Source organism: Ailuropoda melanoleuca, chromosome 4 (genome assembly GCF_002007445.2).
Source record: "Ailuropoda melanoleuca isolate Jingjing chromosome 4, ASM200744v2, whole genome shotgun sequence".
NCBI lineage: Eukaryota > Metazoa > Chordata > Mammalia > Carnivora > Ursidae > Ailuropoda > Ailuropoda melanoleuca.
In genome coordinates this window covers 143,588,740-143,603,297 of record NC_048221.1, presented here as the reverse complement: position 1 = coordinate 143,603,297, position 14,558 = coordinate 143,588,740, and the positions used below count along the sequence as shown (strand labels likewise).

Below are 14,558 nucleotides of genomic sequence, written 5' to 3'. Positions count from 1 at the left end.
TACCATCTGCAACAATATGGATGGGCCTAGAAGGGATTATGCTAAGCAAAATAAGTCAGACAAAGGCAAATATCATATGTTGAATCTAAAAAACAACAACAAACAAACAAACAAACAAAAAACCAGCAACTGACCCATAGGTATAGAGAACAAACTCAGGGTTACCAGTGGGGAGGAAGGCAGGGGGAGGGGCAAAATGGGTGAAGGGGAGCGGGAGGTACAGCCTCCAGTTATGGGATGGATAAGCCACGGGGATGCACAGGGAATACAGTAAATGCCACTGTAACAGTGTCGTGTGGGGATAGGTGGGTGCTACACTCGTGATGGTCACAGCATAACGTACAGAGTTGTCAAACCATCATGCTGTACACCTGAAACTAACGTAGCATAGTGAGTCAACTATACTCAATAAAAAGTTACTGATAATAGATAGACATCAAAAATAAAACTCGAAAGCTTCACTTGATACCACACCGACATTCCTCTTGAGAACTGGCGCATCGGTGACATGAGTTTTGAGTGGTAACTGGTTTTATGTAACAAGTCTGTAAGCATCTCATTCTAAAGCTGAGGAAATCGAAGTCCGTAAATGTTAAATAATTTGTCCAACCCCCCTCAGTAGGCTAGCGGTGCCGGGGAAACTAGAACCCATGTCCCGTCCTGGAAAATTGTTCTTCATCCATTGCCACCATATGAACCATTTCTACTAAAATCTTAGGAGTTCTAATAATTACATAGAATACGGTGCATGGTAAAAATTATGACATTATTTTAAATTAAACCATTTGTTGAGAAATTGTCTAAACTGGCTGTTTATGTGAATCTTCTCTAACATGCCACCTTCTTCACTCCTGTAAGATTTGGGGTGTTCTGTGCTCACACCGGCATCATGTCTCAAAGGAAAATGAAGCCTGGCCATCTTCAAGCCACCCCCAAGCTAAGCCTCAGTTACTGTTTACACAGGACGGAGATCTCACAGGGAGACCTCGCGGGGACACGAGTGTCCACAGCCGGACGGGATGCACCTTGGGTAAGAATGTGCTCCAAGTGATTCTTTGGAAACTTCATAGTTTTCCCTGAAAAACTGTGATTATCAAATTACATCTAGCAGACATCTAATCCAAACTTTTCAGCCAAATGTAATCATTTCTTTTAGTGACAGGATGATAAAGTTTAACCATTGATGAATCAAGACATGATTAAGGGAAAAACTTGATCTCATTCATAGTCTGCCAACTTGTTTTTCTTTGAAAATATAAGCAATGTGGTTTTAAAAACTCTTAGATTAAGAATTAACATACATATACCTTTATAAAATAACAGAAATACTTGAAAGAAACTAATTATTTAACTTACGTGTCTGGTAATTTACTATAATATACAAGAGCAATAATTATATGATAAGTTAATGTTTTAAATCACAAAATTCTCTTAAAAACACGCCTTTAGTATATAACAGAAGTCTGATAACCATTTCATCATGGATGCTCATTAAAAGTTCCCTGTCTCCTTAAATGCTACCATGGGGACTTGGGGAGTAATTTGTAATTTTTCCCTTGATTTTACTGAAGGACAATCAAAATAATTGCTTGAGTTCACCCATAAATTAATGTTCAGCTGAAAAGGAAATAAAACGTCAGGCAGTGAAAGAAGGTCACCCCGAGGTGCAGCCGGCCCACCTGCTTGAGCATCTGAGCTTTCATCATGTGGGCTTGGTTCTTGATGGCTCGTTAGGATGAACAACCTTAGTCCTAGCAGCCTAATTTGTGAAAAATTAGCTGAAAATTTATTATAGAGCCTGTAAATATCTCTAACTCCTCATAACCAACATCTTCCATTAAAAGGTACAGCTGCATTAATATCCCAGGAAGAAATTCCTATGGAAAAGTGAATCTAAAGACCGATCTTTTCATGACTCTCAGTCCTGAGGTGCGTGTGATATAATTCTGCTGTGATGCATTTTTAGTGGTAATTACCTCGCCACCTGATCTCGTAGATGTTCTCCACACCCACCTCTGTTTTGGACCTAAACCCCAGAATTTACGGGAATGATATAATCATTTAAGCCCCGAAGTCTCATTAGCATGATCTGTCCTGGACGTTAATCTCCTGCCAGAACCTCCCCCTGCAGCTGCCCCGGTGCCAGCCTGGGCTTCCTTTCCCAGGAAAAATGGCTGAGCTACGGAAGCTGAGTTCCTGCAGGAAGAATCAGGAAGGTCATACTCTCATTTACCCTCCGTGACTTACCACCACCCTGCAGCTACCAGAATGAGCAAATGGGCAAGGACAGACAGGCCATCTCAGTGAGGCAGAGGGAGGTTCTTAGCATGCCCCTGTGTATGTGGGAAAATGAGTTTAAGGCTGGTCTTAATTTGTGTTGTCTTATGTGTTATCATAAATTCTGCCTGGAGACCCTGTACGTGAAACCAAAGGCTGAGTTTACATCAGAGGAGGAAAAGACAACACTATTTTCCAAGAATACCCCTCACTCATTGTCACCCCTTGGTCTAGGTCCCTAGGCAAGCCACTGTACGCAGTACATTGTGAAAAAGGGGGTCGTTACCTTCTGTGTCTTGCATATTTGCCACTGACGTGACCGCTGCCGTCACATCCAGGCGTGGGACAGCTGTGAAGGGAGAGAGGTAATTACACGGCGGCTGCTGGCAGGGGAGACCAAGCGCTTTGGGACATCGCGAGGGAGGGTACACAGACAGGGGGGACAATTAGGGGTGCTTTTTATTAGCAGGTCTTCCATCAGAACAGCAGGGTAGGAGCAAGCCGCCGACGAGCCGGGGAGTGCAGCCTGCCCATTAAAAGGCATGGATTTTCTAAATTGCTAATGGGGATACATTTTGCCCACAGAGCACTAACCTGAAGAGCTCTTGTATGGCTGGTTCCACGGGAACTGCAGAGAGATGGAAACAGATAGAAATTTATCACACATCCCCTCTCCCACAGAAAGCTATCGAGAGGGCGGTGTCAGAACAGGGGTCCGAATGAACGGTGCACGCAGCTCCACAGGGTGCAGGCGGCCCTGAGCAGGGCTTCCAGGGGCTTGGGGATGCATGGACGTACCTCGAACCCCTTTGGACCGTGTACGATGACGCTTCTCCTCGGCGTCCACCTCCATCTGTGGATAGATGAGTAGGCGGTCAGTGCGCGGCTCCCGCTTGCGAGGGCCTGCGGCATATGCAGCTGAGCCCTGGGATTTCAGTGGCTATGGGGGGCCCTCTATGAGAGATGCATGGGGAGGAAAGCATCAGGCAATCTAACCGTGTTACTTAAAAAAAACAAAGCAGAACTCGACCTTGCAAGGAACGCTTCATCAGGAGGCCCCGCCCTCAGTAACAGGGGACTTTGATGAAGGCTCAGGGGCAGACTGTTTACCTTTTTCAAAGGCGGATCGGGATCTATGTGGGTTAATTCTGAGCTGCCTAATTTGTACCAAGAACATAAGAGATAGACATTACGTGTGCAAGAAGCTACATACATGTAGTCTGGGGCTGAAGGTGTAATCCGGCCACACCACCAAGAGAAGAGGAGGCGGGTGCAGCAGCAGGATGCGTTTAACCTGGGGGCTGACTCTGTCATTTAGTTTCAGATACTGTCGCCGCCCGCTTTGCTCTAAGTTGTTAGGGTGCGTCCCGGGGACACAGGCCCTGTGCTTAACAGACAGATCTCACCCTTTGGAGATTACAAAGCATTTTCTGCATTATCACAACAATTTTGTAAGAAAGGTATATTTATTACATCTATTTTATAGATGTGACTTGTCCAAGGTCATCCAAGTAGTCGTTTTGGTTCAGGGCCCTGAAGCCAAGCCACCTGGCTTACGCATCGTCTTCAAGCCAAGGGACCACTGCTGGGCGGGTGAACTGGTGCTCGTGTACTGGCTCACCAAATACTTCCACCCGGACGAGCAACAGACACGGCAAAGCTGCATAGTAGGAGAATTTCACTCAACACAAGAGAGGGGCTGATTAGAGAAGAGCCGTAAGGATAGATGTGCTCCCGTCACAGGGACAGGACATCTCACGCCCATCTGTGACATCCTTGCCCATCCAAGCAACCCCGGGGCAGAAGGCTGGGTACCCCAAAATGTCCTCCACAGGTTAGGATGAGGAGGTCACAATTGGGTGCAGAAGGGCCGTGAGATGGACGGGGCTCCGTCAGACTCACGTGAAGCAGACAGGGCAGATCTGCTCTTACCACAAGCTGCTCGTAAGCCGTGATCCTCCGCGGAGGCAACACTGAGGCGTCCCTGTACTAAACTGGCAGCCCCTGATGGACGCTTCCTGGCAGCTGACCGCCAGATTACTACTGATTAATACTGTGTGCTGAGTCAGGCAGCAGCAAAGGAAAAAATACAGATCATAAAAAACACAGCTCATTTAATGAGCTTAATATCTTTTAATGGGAGATGTGTGTGCAGACCTAGGATTGTGCCAGATTCAATAAGATAGGAATTTGAGAAAAGGAGGCGCCAGTGTGAGGTGGGTCACTGAGGAAAGACTTCGTCAGGAAAGCTGTGGGATTTCAGAATCGTCTGGTGACAAAAGAAAGGTTGTATTTTACCTTGTGTGGAGACCCAGGAAACTGAGCTGCTGCATGAACGAGCGAGGGGACATTTTTTCTGGGAAGCAGGCAGGTCAGGGAGGTGGCACAAGCAAGGAGAGACAGGCTTGATGTGCAGTGGGAGGCTCAGGCCATGGGGAGAGTGGGGACAGGGTGCTTTGAGATCCTGGCAGACCCAGGAGGGGCCCGTTGATCCAGCAGATGTCCCTGAGCACAGGGGCTGGGGTCGTGCCTCACAAGTGTATTTTAGAAAAACCGATTTCGCGGCAGTTGGAGGGCATGTGCGGGGAGCAGGAGCGGGTGGGGAGGGGAGGCAGAGCCAGCCAGCCCTCTGAGAAGGAGCCCTGTGCCGGCCTCCGTGCAGGGGGCAGCTCGCTCGGGGAATGCAGGTGTCCAGGGAAGAGGCCCGGAGGAAGAACTTAGAAACCTTTCGAGGAAAACGAGCACGACGCAGTGGCCTGATCACCTGCCCCTCCTCTGCTGTTCGGCACAGCCAGGCTCGGGGGCTGGAATCCCCGAGGGCAGAGCGCTTGTGGTTTTGCAGAATAAGTCCACAGCACCTCTGGGGACACGTCAATGCTCCAAAATCACCACGTCACACGGGAAAATTTTCCAAACACTGTAAAATTTTAGCAAAGCAGATCGGGCCCACATGACACAAGGCAAAAGCGAGCTAGCATTCAGGAAGGTGACGGGGAACACACCGTGTCACATTCTGTGGAAGCAGCGTGTCTTCTGCCATGCCATGCACCTGTCATAGGACCGGGGATGCAGAGATAATGGGGTGAAATCCTATTCTTTAAGGAATTCAACACTGACTGCTAACTTGGTGCTGGAGATCACTGGAGAACTGTCCTCACTGGGGCAGGCGGAGCTTGGGAGCACTGTGTCTAAGCCATTCTGGGCGAGAAAGAGGGGCTTGGGGGGGGAGTTCGAGCTGAGTTTTCAAGGTTAATTGCAGGTTTGAAGTTAAAAGCAGGGGAGCACATGTTCCAGGCAGAGGGAAGGGGATGTGCAAAGACCCTGGGGTCTGCAGGCCTGGGGTGCATTTGGGGGGCCCTGAGGAAGGGCAGGGCTCAGGGGTTTGCTGGGGCCGTCTTCCCAGGGTGCAGGTCACTCGGTCCCTTCCAGGAGCACCATGGGCCGGTCACCCTGCGTGCCCTGTTCCTCGTGCTGCCACAACCTCTGATGGCAAACTGCCTTTAGAACCCCACTCCCCCGCCCTCAGCTGTAACTCAGGACAGAACTTGTCACCAGGGGGCTGACGCTGCCACTCCTCTGTGGGTCTTAAATTCAAAAACTTGGCCTGATTAGCTAATTGCTCATATGGTTGTAAAAAATTATTTTTTACGTTTATATTTTTAATCAATTTTTTACATATAGAAGGACAATCTTATTTCCTTCCAGATACAGTTACTTCTGCCACTAATCGCTCATTAAATAAAGAACACTTTTCCCAGCATCCTGCAATACCCTTCCTGCTGTGTGTTCAATTCCCACCAGAACAGGGTCTGCTGTGGGGCCATTCCAGCCGCTCCTGTCCTTGTTGGTTCCAGGCTTGTCCTGCATGAAGTTTCAGGCTCCAGAACGTGTTCTGCTCTCTGTGCAGGTTCCTTGTCATTTATAAAACAGTCCGCAAAGCATCCAATATACAGGAGACACCAAGCAAACGGGGGTTTCCTTTTTCTTTCTCCTTCTGCGAATGAAGCCCAAAACCAAAGAGCTCAAAACTGTTTTAAATTTTGCCTCGACTCACGTGTTCTGATGTGTGCGAATGCCAGCGAGGTTCAGATGAAGCAGAAAGTGTAAAATTCACCATTGCCCAGAGTTTGAGGAGCGTTTCCATCTTGACGTTTATACCTACAAGCGCGTGGTCGAAAGCCAACTGACACCACGGGCTCGCCCACACATCTGCCGCTTCGGGGACCCCGGGCCTGCCCGCCACCCCCAAAGGCAGTTTTCTGTTGTCCCACGGCTTTCCGTGGCTGTCTCTCCGCTGGCGGCCACACCTGGCAGCGCCCCGTGAACTGCGCTTTAGAGTCTGTTCCTCTGGGGCCAGAGACCGAGAACCCTGCTGTCATGGCTCGGGGGCTGACCGCTTCTCCCCGGTAACCCACACGCAGCAAACACGCCCGTCAAGCCTATCTTAGCATGAATGCTTTCACTTTAAAGTCCAGTGCTTATATTTAGAATAAGGAGACTGTTTTTTAGGACCCGTAAATGGTTTTGTACTTAAAGAAAAGTCTCAAATGGAAGAAATTTACTTTAGGACCCACAAAAGCTATAAAACTGACTTATTGAAGAGAGAGCGACCTAATTATTTTATGATATGTAAACTTGACACTTGGAATCAGGACTAAGTTCATAATCTTCCCTCTGTTCACCCCACAAAGTGCATACTTTCTTCAGGTTGAGCCCTCATGAGGATTACAGAATACCAACTACATCAAACACTCATTCGTTCGTTGAAGTTCCATCAGCTCTTGGAGGCTGCTTTCCGGCTGCGAGCCCCGGGGAGGGGCGCTGGGAGTCCCAGCTCTGCGGCAGCCCGCTGACCACCACCCTGCACTCTGCACACAGGCTGCGCCTTCCAGTGGGACCAGGGTGGGAGCGACAGGGCCTCCCTCGTGCAGAGCTCGGACTGGACACAGCTGAGCCCCGAGCTCTTTCCCCCAGAGCTGCCCCTCAATTATTCAGGAAGCAATTACCCATTTTGTCAATTAGCCAGACCCTATCTTTCACCTCCTGCTGTTCAGCATCGGGTCCTTTCACTGCTCATTAGCACCATCAGGACGGGGCTGCGCATGGGCAGGAGCTGAAGTGCGTTTACTAAGTGGTGTGGCTCCCATGCAGGTCTGGGCGAGGAAGAATGAAGAGAAGCCAGAGCGCCCGGCCAAACCAAGAACACAGGTCAAACTGCATGCCCATGTTTTTTCCCGAGAACTCTGTCCCCTGGGTCACCGAGGCCTGGCCCTACATGTCCACCCTCTCACGACGGACACCGCTGCCTCCATGTCCCCACCCAGACTCAGGGAAGTTTTGGCTCATAAAACCCTTTTGTCGAGATTGGCAAGAATCAGACCCTATATGTTGTCATCCTTGAACTGCGTTTAGAATGAGTACTATAGCAATTAAAAATCATTTTCCCCAATACGACAGTGTTCTGATTTTTAGTGAAATATATATTGTAGTGAAATGTACCGAAAATATATTAAATTGCAGGATATCTGCCCACTTACATTAAGTGACAAAACGGTATATTGTTAAGAAGTCGCAAAGTTAGGAGAGGTGGACGGGTCATGTGTCATGGTTTGTGGCTGGTTGAGTGTTATAGGTCTCCGACCTCGCAGGATGGAAATGAGGGCAGACGAGGCAGATAAAACACGTGGAAAAGCCGTGGCTTGTCTGCTCCTACTTTTCCTTCCTAACCTTTCTCAGTGAGGACTGGTAACCAGTGAGAACACCCTCAGCAGGAGGCCAGACCCCAGCCCGGCAGCCTCGTCACCCCATCGCCTTCCATATGCGTGCGTGGTTAGCGTAAGCTTGGCGCCAGCAGGGGCGAGAGAGAGGAAATGACAAACAGGAATTATGTGGGCAAAGGAGAAAATGCAGATTCAGCTAAGCCCCCTCTGCCCAGGCCCACTGCCCTGAGTGTGGCACGGTGACCCAGAAGGGAGCCCACTTCCGCGGGACCCACGTCACGCACTTGTCGCCCTTGGGTGGAACGCAAGATGTGATAGAAACGAGCATATCTGAAGTTCATTTGAATGAGAAGATTTGGGGGCTAATTATGTTGTGAATTTGTCAGTAAGTTTAAGTAGGTGGCATACTAAAATTCAGAAAGTCATTACAAAAACATGGCTCCGTAAAACGTGACCATCATGGGAACGGAGCAGGGAAGCAGCGTCCTCACTTTGTCTGTGGATTCCCTGTCACCAGGTCCTAAAAAGGTAGACAGTTCATGCATAATATCAAGTGAAGTGCCATACTGTCCTTGGACTCCTGTCCCCACTAGTGGTTCCCCAGATGGGAGTTCTGAGTGCCCGCAGCTGGCGCGGACATTCAGCTGTGATGTGGGAATCCGTGGAGCCTGGGGGCAAGCCAGTGAGTCTACAAGGGTCTGTGTTTTGCTCTGGTCTTGAGGGAACTCTGGGACACTCCTCACTACCACACGCTGGGCACACCCTGGCCACGGAGGGGGGCGCGGCTTGAGGGCTATGGGGGGGAGAGCCATGTTTTCAAAAGAAAAAGTATGGATTTGCGGCCTGACAAATAACATTCATGCCGTCTCCTCGAAGGACAAAGCAGTCTGGGAGGCAAGGCTTTAAAGCCAAATTACTGGAATTTCTGGGACATCTGGGGACTTTTCCGGCACACGGAGATGGGACCGCCAAAATGGGAGCAGCCTTGTTAATGTGGGATGCGTGCTTGCTCTCAGGGCTCAGAACTGTCACACTGGGGTGACACACGGGTCCAGTATTATCAGGGAACCCTGGAAGGAAGTCCTCCTAGGCAGCACAGGTCAAACCCTCAATCCACTTCTGCACCTAGTTTGGGACTTAACACTTTAAAAATAATGCAACAGGGGCTCCTGGGTGGCACAGTCTTTGAGTGTCCAACTCTTGGTCTTGGCTCAGGTCCTGATGTCAGGGTCCTGACCATGATCAGTGGGGAGTCTGCTTGAGATGGTCTCTCCCTTGCCCTGTGCCCCTCCCCCGCTCTTGCTTGTTCTCTCTTCTCTAAACCAAATAAATCTTTAAAAATAAAAAATAGAAGTAATGCAACAATCCTAAGCATCACCCTAAGAAACTAACAATCATTGCACTGACGGCTGGCAATAAACATGGTCCATAACAGGAGCCCTTGTGGGGAAATGTGTCATCCTGACACAGTAATTTTGGGAGCAGCGTGCCGGGGATGTTGTGAATTAAGGTGTCTGCACCAGAGGGCTCAGTGCTGACCCCTGAGCCTCGTGGATGAACCTCATCTCTTCACTCCAAGACCTGCCCATGTGTTGGGGGTACAGGGTTCAGCTTGACAGAGGCGAGAGAACAGCCTAACGGAGTTCACTCCACCCCCAGCCCTCCGAAAGCAAAGAAGATTGGCGAGAAAGAGCAGATTGTATCCTGAGGCACGCGGACACGTGGCAGTAAGGTTCACAGGCTTACAGCAGGCAGCTATGTATTTTGGTAAAAGGAGTGAATTAATGAATGAAGGAGGAATTACAGGGAGCTAATGCTTTGCTTGGCCAGTTCCGTTGCTTAATAACCATTTATTAATAATTTGATTATAATTTTAAAACTTCTGTAATACAAATAAAGTGCTGAGCAGAGAAATATCTGCCCCCCACAGGCAGAAGACGTCTCTGCTTCTCTGCAAGCGTGCAGGGTGTGTGTGGGGGGGTGGCGCCACGTCCACCAGAGGTCTGTGTGCACGCTCGCTGGACTTCTTATCAGCAAGAAGCTGAAAGCTCTGGGAAGACTTTTATTTTATTTATTTTTTTAAGATTTTATCTATTTATTTTCAGAGAGAGAGACAGCCAGTGAGAGAGGGAACACAGGCAGGGGTAGTGGGAGAGGGAGAAGCAGGCTCCCAGTGGAGAAGGGAGCCCGAGGCGGGGCTCAATCCCAAGACCCTGGGATCATGACCTGAGCCGAAGGCAGACGCGTAACGACTGAGCCACCCAGGTGCCCCCTCTGGGAAGACTTTTACAACCTCCGAGGGTGGGGGGCCGGCTTGTCAGGAGCCCTGGGTGTCCTTGGCCCCAGGATGCTTCCTCACAACCACGTGGGGACCGGGAGGCCTAATGGAGCATTTGAAACAAACCCAAATTTCAAAGGCTTCAAGGTGACTCCAGGGAGATAAAGGCAGCGGCTTTTAACAAATAACTCCTGTTTGATTTCACTCATATTTGGGTGACCTGGCAATTTTATATCCATAAAAAATCTGCTTCTCAGTTTATATCGTGTATGACAACGGTGTTGAGGCCTGACAGCCCTGAGGGGTGGTACAGAGGGGCAGGCTGGGCAGAGGGAGTCTGCTGTGCAGAGTGCGTCTCGGCCCGCGGGCCGTGGGTGCTGGGGGCCCCAGGGAGAGTGGGAGCTGCCGCCCAGCTCTGCGAGCTCACAGTCCAAGCTAACGGCCCATAGCCAAAGCTTTTTTCATATTTCACTGTTGTGTTTACAGTCACAGCCTGGTCTTTACTTTCAAGTACGGAATAGCCGAGCGGGGAGGGTGCCTCTTTCCAGAACATTAGCTGAAATGTCAAATCAGGTGCCCTCCAAATACCAAACTACTTTTTGGTATAGTAACTATTGCCCTTTTGGCCCCAAATGAAGAAGTAAGACTAGAAACCCGCATCTGAGTTGAAGACAGGATTTGCGGAATTTGAGCGTGTTTCTGATTATTGCTGGGTCACTTTATCCTGCCAGCAGGTTCTGGAAGGAAAACACCAAGAGTCAGGTTTCAGGGAGGGGTTCACGAGTCTCATGGCCTGAGAGTCAGTATCTGGCCCCAGAACTGTTCTGCTATGCCCTCAGTGCTTAACACATCGAGCTAATAGCTAAAAACCTGGAGACTTTATATCCAAATCTGGATTTCTGATTTTTCTGGGAAAAAAGGAGGATCTGGAGACACTGCACAGCTGGCTAGAGAGGCAGCGTTCCCACGCAGCAGCCACCACCGCCTGACAGCCTCTTTCAGCCCGTCCCCTGCTATGACATGGCCCACCATCAGGCATGTGCTGGTTCTATCTGCTGCTGCAGCTCCACTGTGCAGGGCTGGGTGGGGTGTGCGCCCTGGGCGTGTGCCGCCCAGCTCTCCTGCTCCTGCCCGGCACCCCCTGCCCTTGAGGATACCCGAGTTTGAAGAAGCAAGGTAGAGCATCTCAGTCCCAGGGCTTGGAAGAGTCATGGACATGGTGGGATCTCATGGAATTCCAGAGAGTGCCCTGGCCATCCTGGCTCTCAAGACCAGGCCATGGGCAGAGCCTCCCGCGGGCCGTGGAGGGGGCCGGTGGCTGCCTGTGGCTGCTGAGCTTTACCCTGCACCAGCTTCTCCAGCAGCTGGCTGGGTCTCAGGCCCAGGAACTTTTGCTCCATGTTTAATAATTCAATTTTCTCTCCATCCCTCTTCTTGGAGTCATTTTTCTTTAATTTCCCCCTTTTTTTCCCTCAAGTTACTACTAACAAGTGTGCAGAGACTTGGTGGTAGCCTTCAAAGGAATCACAACCTGTCTTTGCATGCTTGTTTTGGCTTCTGTCCTCCCCTCCGGACCCTGGCACCACCTGAGCCTCCCAGTGCCACCACACGGCAGGGCCTGAACTGGGCAGGTGGGTCGGGAGGGCACATGTGGCAATGAGGGCTTCTGAACGCCTGTGGGTCTGCCTCTCCTGCCGCAGACAGGGAGCGCAGTCCCTGAAGCCTGCCAGTGGCCCGGATGGAAGCACTGGCCACGTCAGGGCCTTCTGTGTCAGCAGTGGTTCCCCGCTCGTCACCGTGGACATGCGTCTCAGAGGCAGGTGTGACAGCCGGCTCCACATTTACTAACTGTGAGAGGCCGGGCAGAGTCCCGTCTGTGGACTGTGGTTCTCTCCTCGGTGAAGCTCCTACTTATCTCCCTGAGCAGCCAAGAGGCTCGAATAAAATGATTCCATGGAGAACCAGGCACGGTGCCTAGTGCTCGAAAAAGGCTTCCTTCCTCCATTTCCCAGGTGTGGTGCATTTCCCCAAAGGTGTGGAGAGCAAGGATGCTCACGATATCCAAGTTCTGGGCACACACGTCGCTGGTGATGCAGGGTGGGTGTTGTGCTCTCTGTTTGCAATCACCTTTCCTAACAGCAACACTTCCGTGGCCTCTGAGTGTCAGGACCAGTGCAATGGTGCACAGCTCCGGAGTAGTCTCCGTAATGACTCCCGGGGCCATGAGCTCCGTCATATTTACAAAACCTAAAAAGTGTGTGTGTGTAGGACTCTCGATGATCTCCCCCAATCCAGCTCACCGTTTTCAACAGGGCTTGAGACCCCTCTAGTTCGTAGACAAGGCAGGAGAACAGTTGGAAGTGTCTTCCGAGAAGCTGGGAAATGGTGTATCCCACACCAGCCTGGCTCTCCGGGCTCTCAGGGCTCTAGGAGAGGTGGGCAGGGGAGACCGGGGCCTGTCAGGACACTGCAGGTGACCTGGGATGAAAATGTGCAATATCCATCCTCGTGTTCCTTTGCCCCTTGCGTGGCATGTGGCCCAGAATGGTTGCTTGACAACTACTGGCCACGTTGTGCTAAACAGAGATATCACAGTTCCCTTAAAAGTCAGGTGAATGTTGGCCAAACCTTCTTGGAAATATGGAAAGAAGTTCTACAGATCAAAGAAAAGGAGTAAAAAAAAAAAAGGTGAAACACTTTCTAGAAGGGAATATTCCTACAAAGGAAGGGGCTGTTCACAAATGTTAAGTAGGGAATGCATTTTAAAAAAAGATAGGTGGTGGGTCATTTTAGTGACTTGTAGTTGGTGCTTCTTCAGACAAGGACGATCTGAAATGAAAGCCATCAATCTCAGCCTGGGGGGCGCCTATCACGTCAGTTTCCCGCCGGGTCGCAGCCGGTCGAGGGGAAGTACCAGGGCCCCTCCGGTCCTGTCCCCTCCTGTCCCGTCGCTACTGTGGGCTGTGGAGAAGGCGAGCCCCGTTGCAGGAGCTCGCGGTGGCCTCCTCGTGACACACGGTAGTGCCCCTCACTCCTGTATGGCGGCTGTTTCAGACTCACAAACTACTTACAGACCAGCCGGTGGTTTTTGAGAGCAAGAACTTTATTTCCTGGGTCTTCTCTGTACCTGCCGTTTCTTGTAAATAAAAGACCCTTCAATAATTGGCAAATTGCTGGGAAGACAGACACACAAATAAAAGCTTGTAATACAAGACCAAGAGCCAAGATGCAAACGCTACCACGTGGTGCTAAGGCTGTGGGCAGGCTTGGGCCCTGGGGCCTTCCTTCACCTCCTGCAGCTGCACAACCTGGGACACGGCGTTAACCCAGGCGGATCCCAGTCTCTGTAACTGCGTGGGGCATAGCACCCACGTGGGGCCTGGGCACGTTGGGAAATTGAAGGAGAAAATGGCTTTGCCAGTGTTCTGGGAAAACTCATTCTACGTAACTGAAGAGCATTAGTGTGAAGGGCCAGGTGTCGTCCAGTCTGCCGAGCATGCCGTGCTTGGTTCAGATGAAGTCTAGGGCGCCAGGCGTCCAAGGCTGCATCTCAGGCAGAGCATGACGGTCGCCGTGTTCCTTCCACATGCTGCTCAGGGTCTGGGTGGGGAAGAGCAGCAGCTCCATGGAGGGACTGCATGGCTGCCATAGACCTAGCCAGCCTGGTCCTCCTGTCAGGAGGCCCACATTGCCATCACTCACGCCTGCCTGGTGTCTGCCTCTGATCTGACCCCCGTGCAGCCAGCCTCCTGGAAAGAAGTCTGCCTTCAAGACCTTTCTGGTGGCTCCCACATCCTGACCGTAGGCCGGTGCTGTGCCACACGCACTCCGTGTGTCCTGTGGCTCCTTTCTGTAGCAGCCAGCATGGCTGGTGGATGGCAAAGGCCAGGACTCACAGAGGCTCAGAGAGCCAGGCCAATGTCAGCTGTCCAGGATAGACACCAGGGCTGGGATTCAGGCCCATTCCCAGCCCTGGGCCACACTGTCAATGACATTGCCTCCCACCATCCCCTGTGTTGGAGACCATGTCCCTAGGAGACAACTCCTGGGGGCTTGTCCTGTACCGCACCCTTTCTAGAATGTTCCGTCTGCTCCTCTCACTTGGCTGTTCTGCTTTCTGTTCAGTTCGGGCCCCCTCTGCCCTTTGACTCTGTTGACCTTTAGCAATTGCCACCTGTCTCCTTCCTTTGCCACCAAACTGTGCTAACAGAGACCTTTCAGGCATGTGCACCCTGCTGGGTGACTCACTGAAGGTCACCAGTGACTGTGTCCTAGAGCCCCAA

At 50.8% G+C, this 14,558-nt stretch overlaps 1 protein-coding gene across 1 annotated transcript in view; it reads right to left on the bottom strand.

The window, feature by feature from the left end:
* Window positions 1–14,558, bottom strand: part of MYT1L (myelin transcription factor 1 like) — a 435,752-nt gene that overhangs the window by 145,770 nt on the left and 275,424 nt on the right. The window contains exons 6-8 of the mRNA XM_034659976.1: window positions 3,076–3,130; window positions 2,872–2,905; window positions 2,564–2,626 (exon numbers count right to left, since the gene is read on the bottom strand). Of these exons, the coding sequence (XP_034515867.1) occupies window positions 2,564–2,626; window positions 2,872–2,905; window positions 3,076–3,130 (152 nt within the window). The remainder of the gene's footprint in view (window positions 1–2,563; window positions 2,627–2,871; window positions 2,906–3,075; window positions 3,131–14,558) is intronic.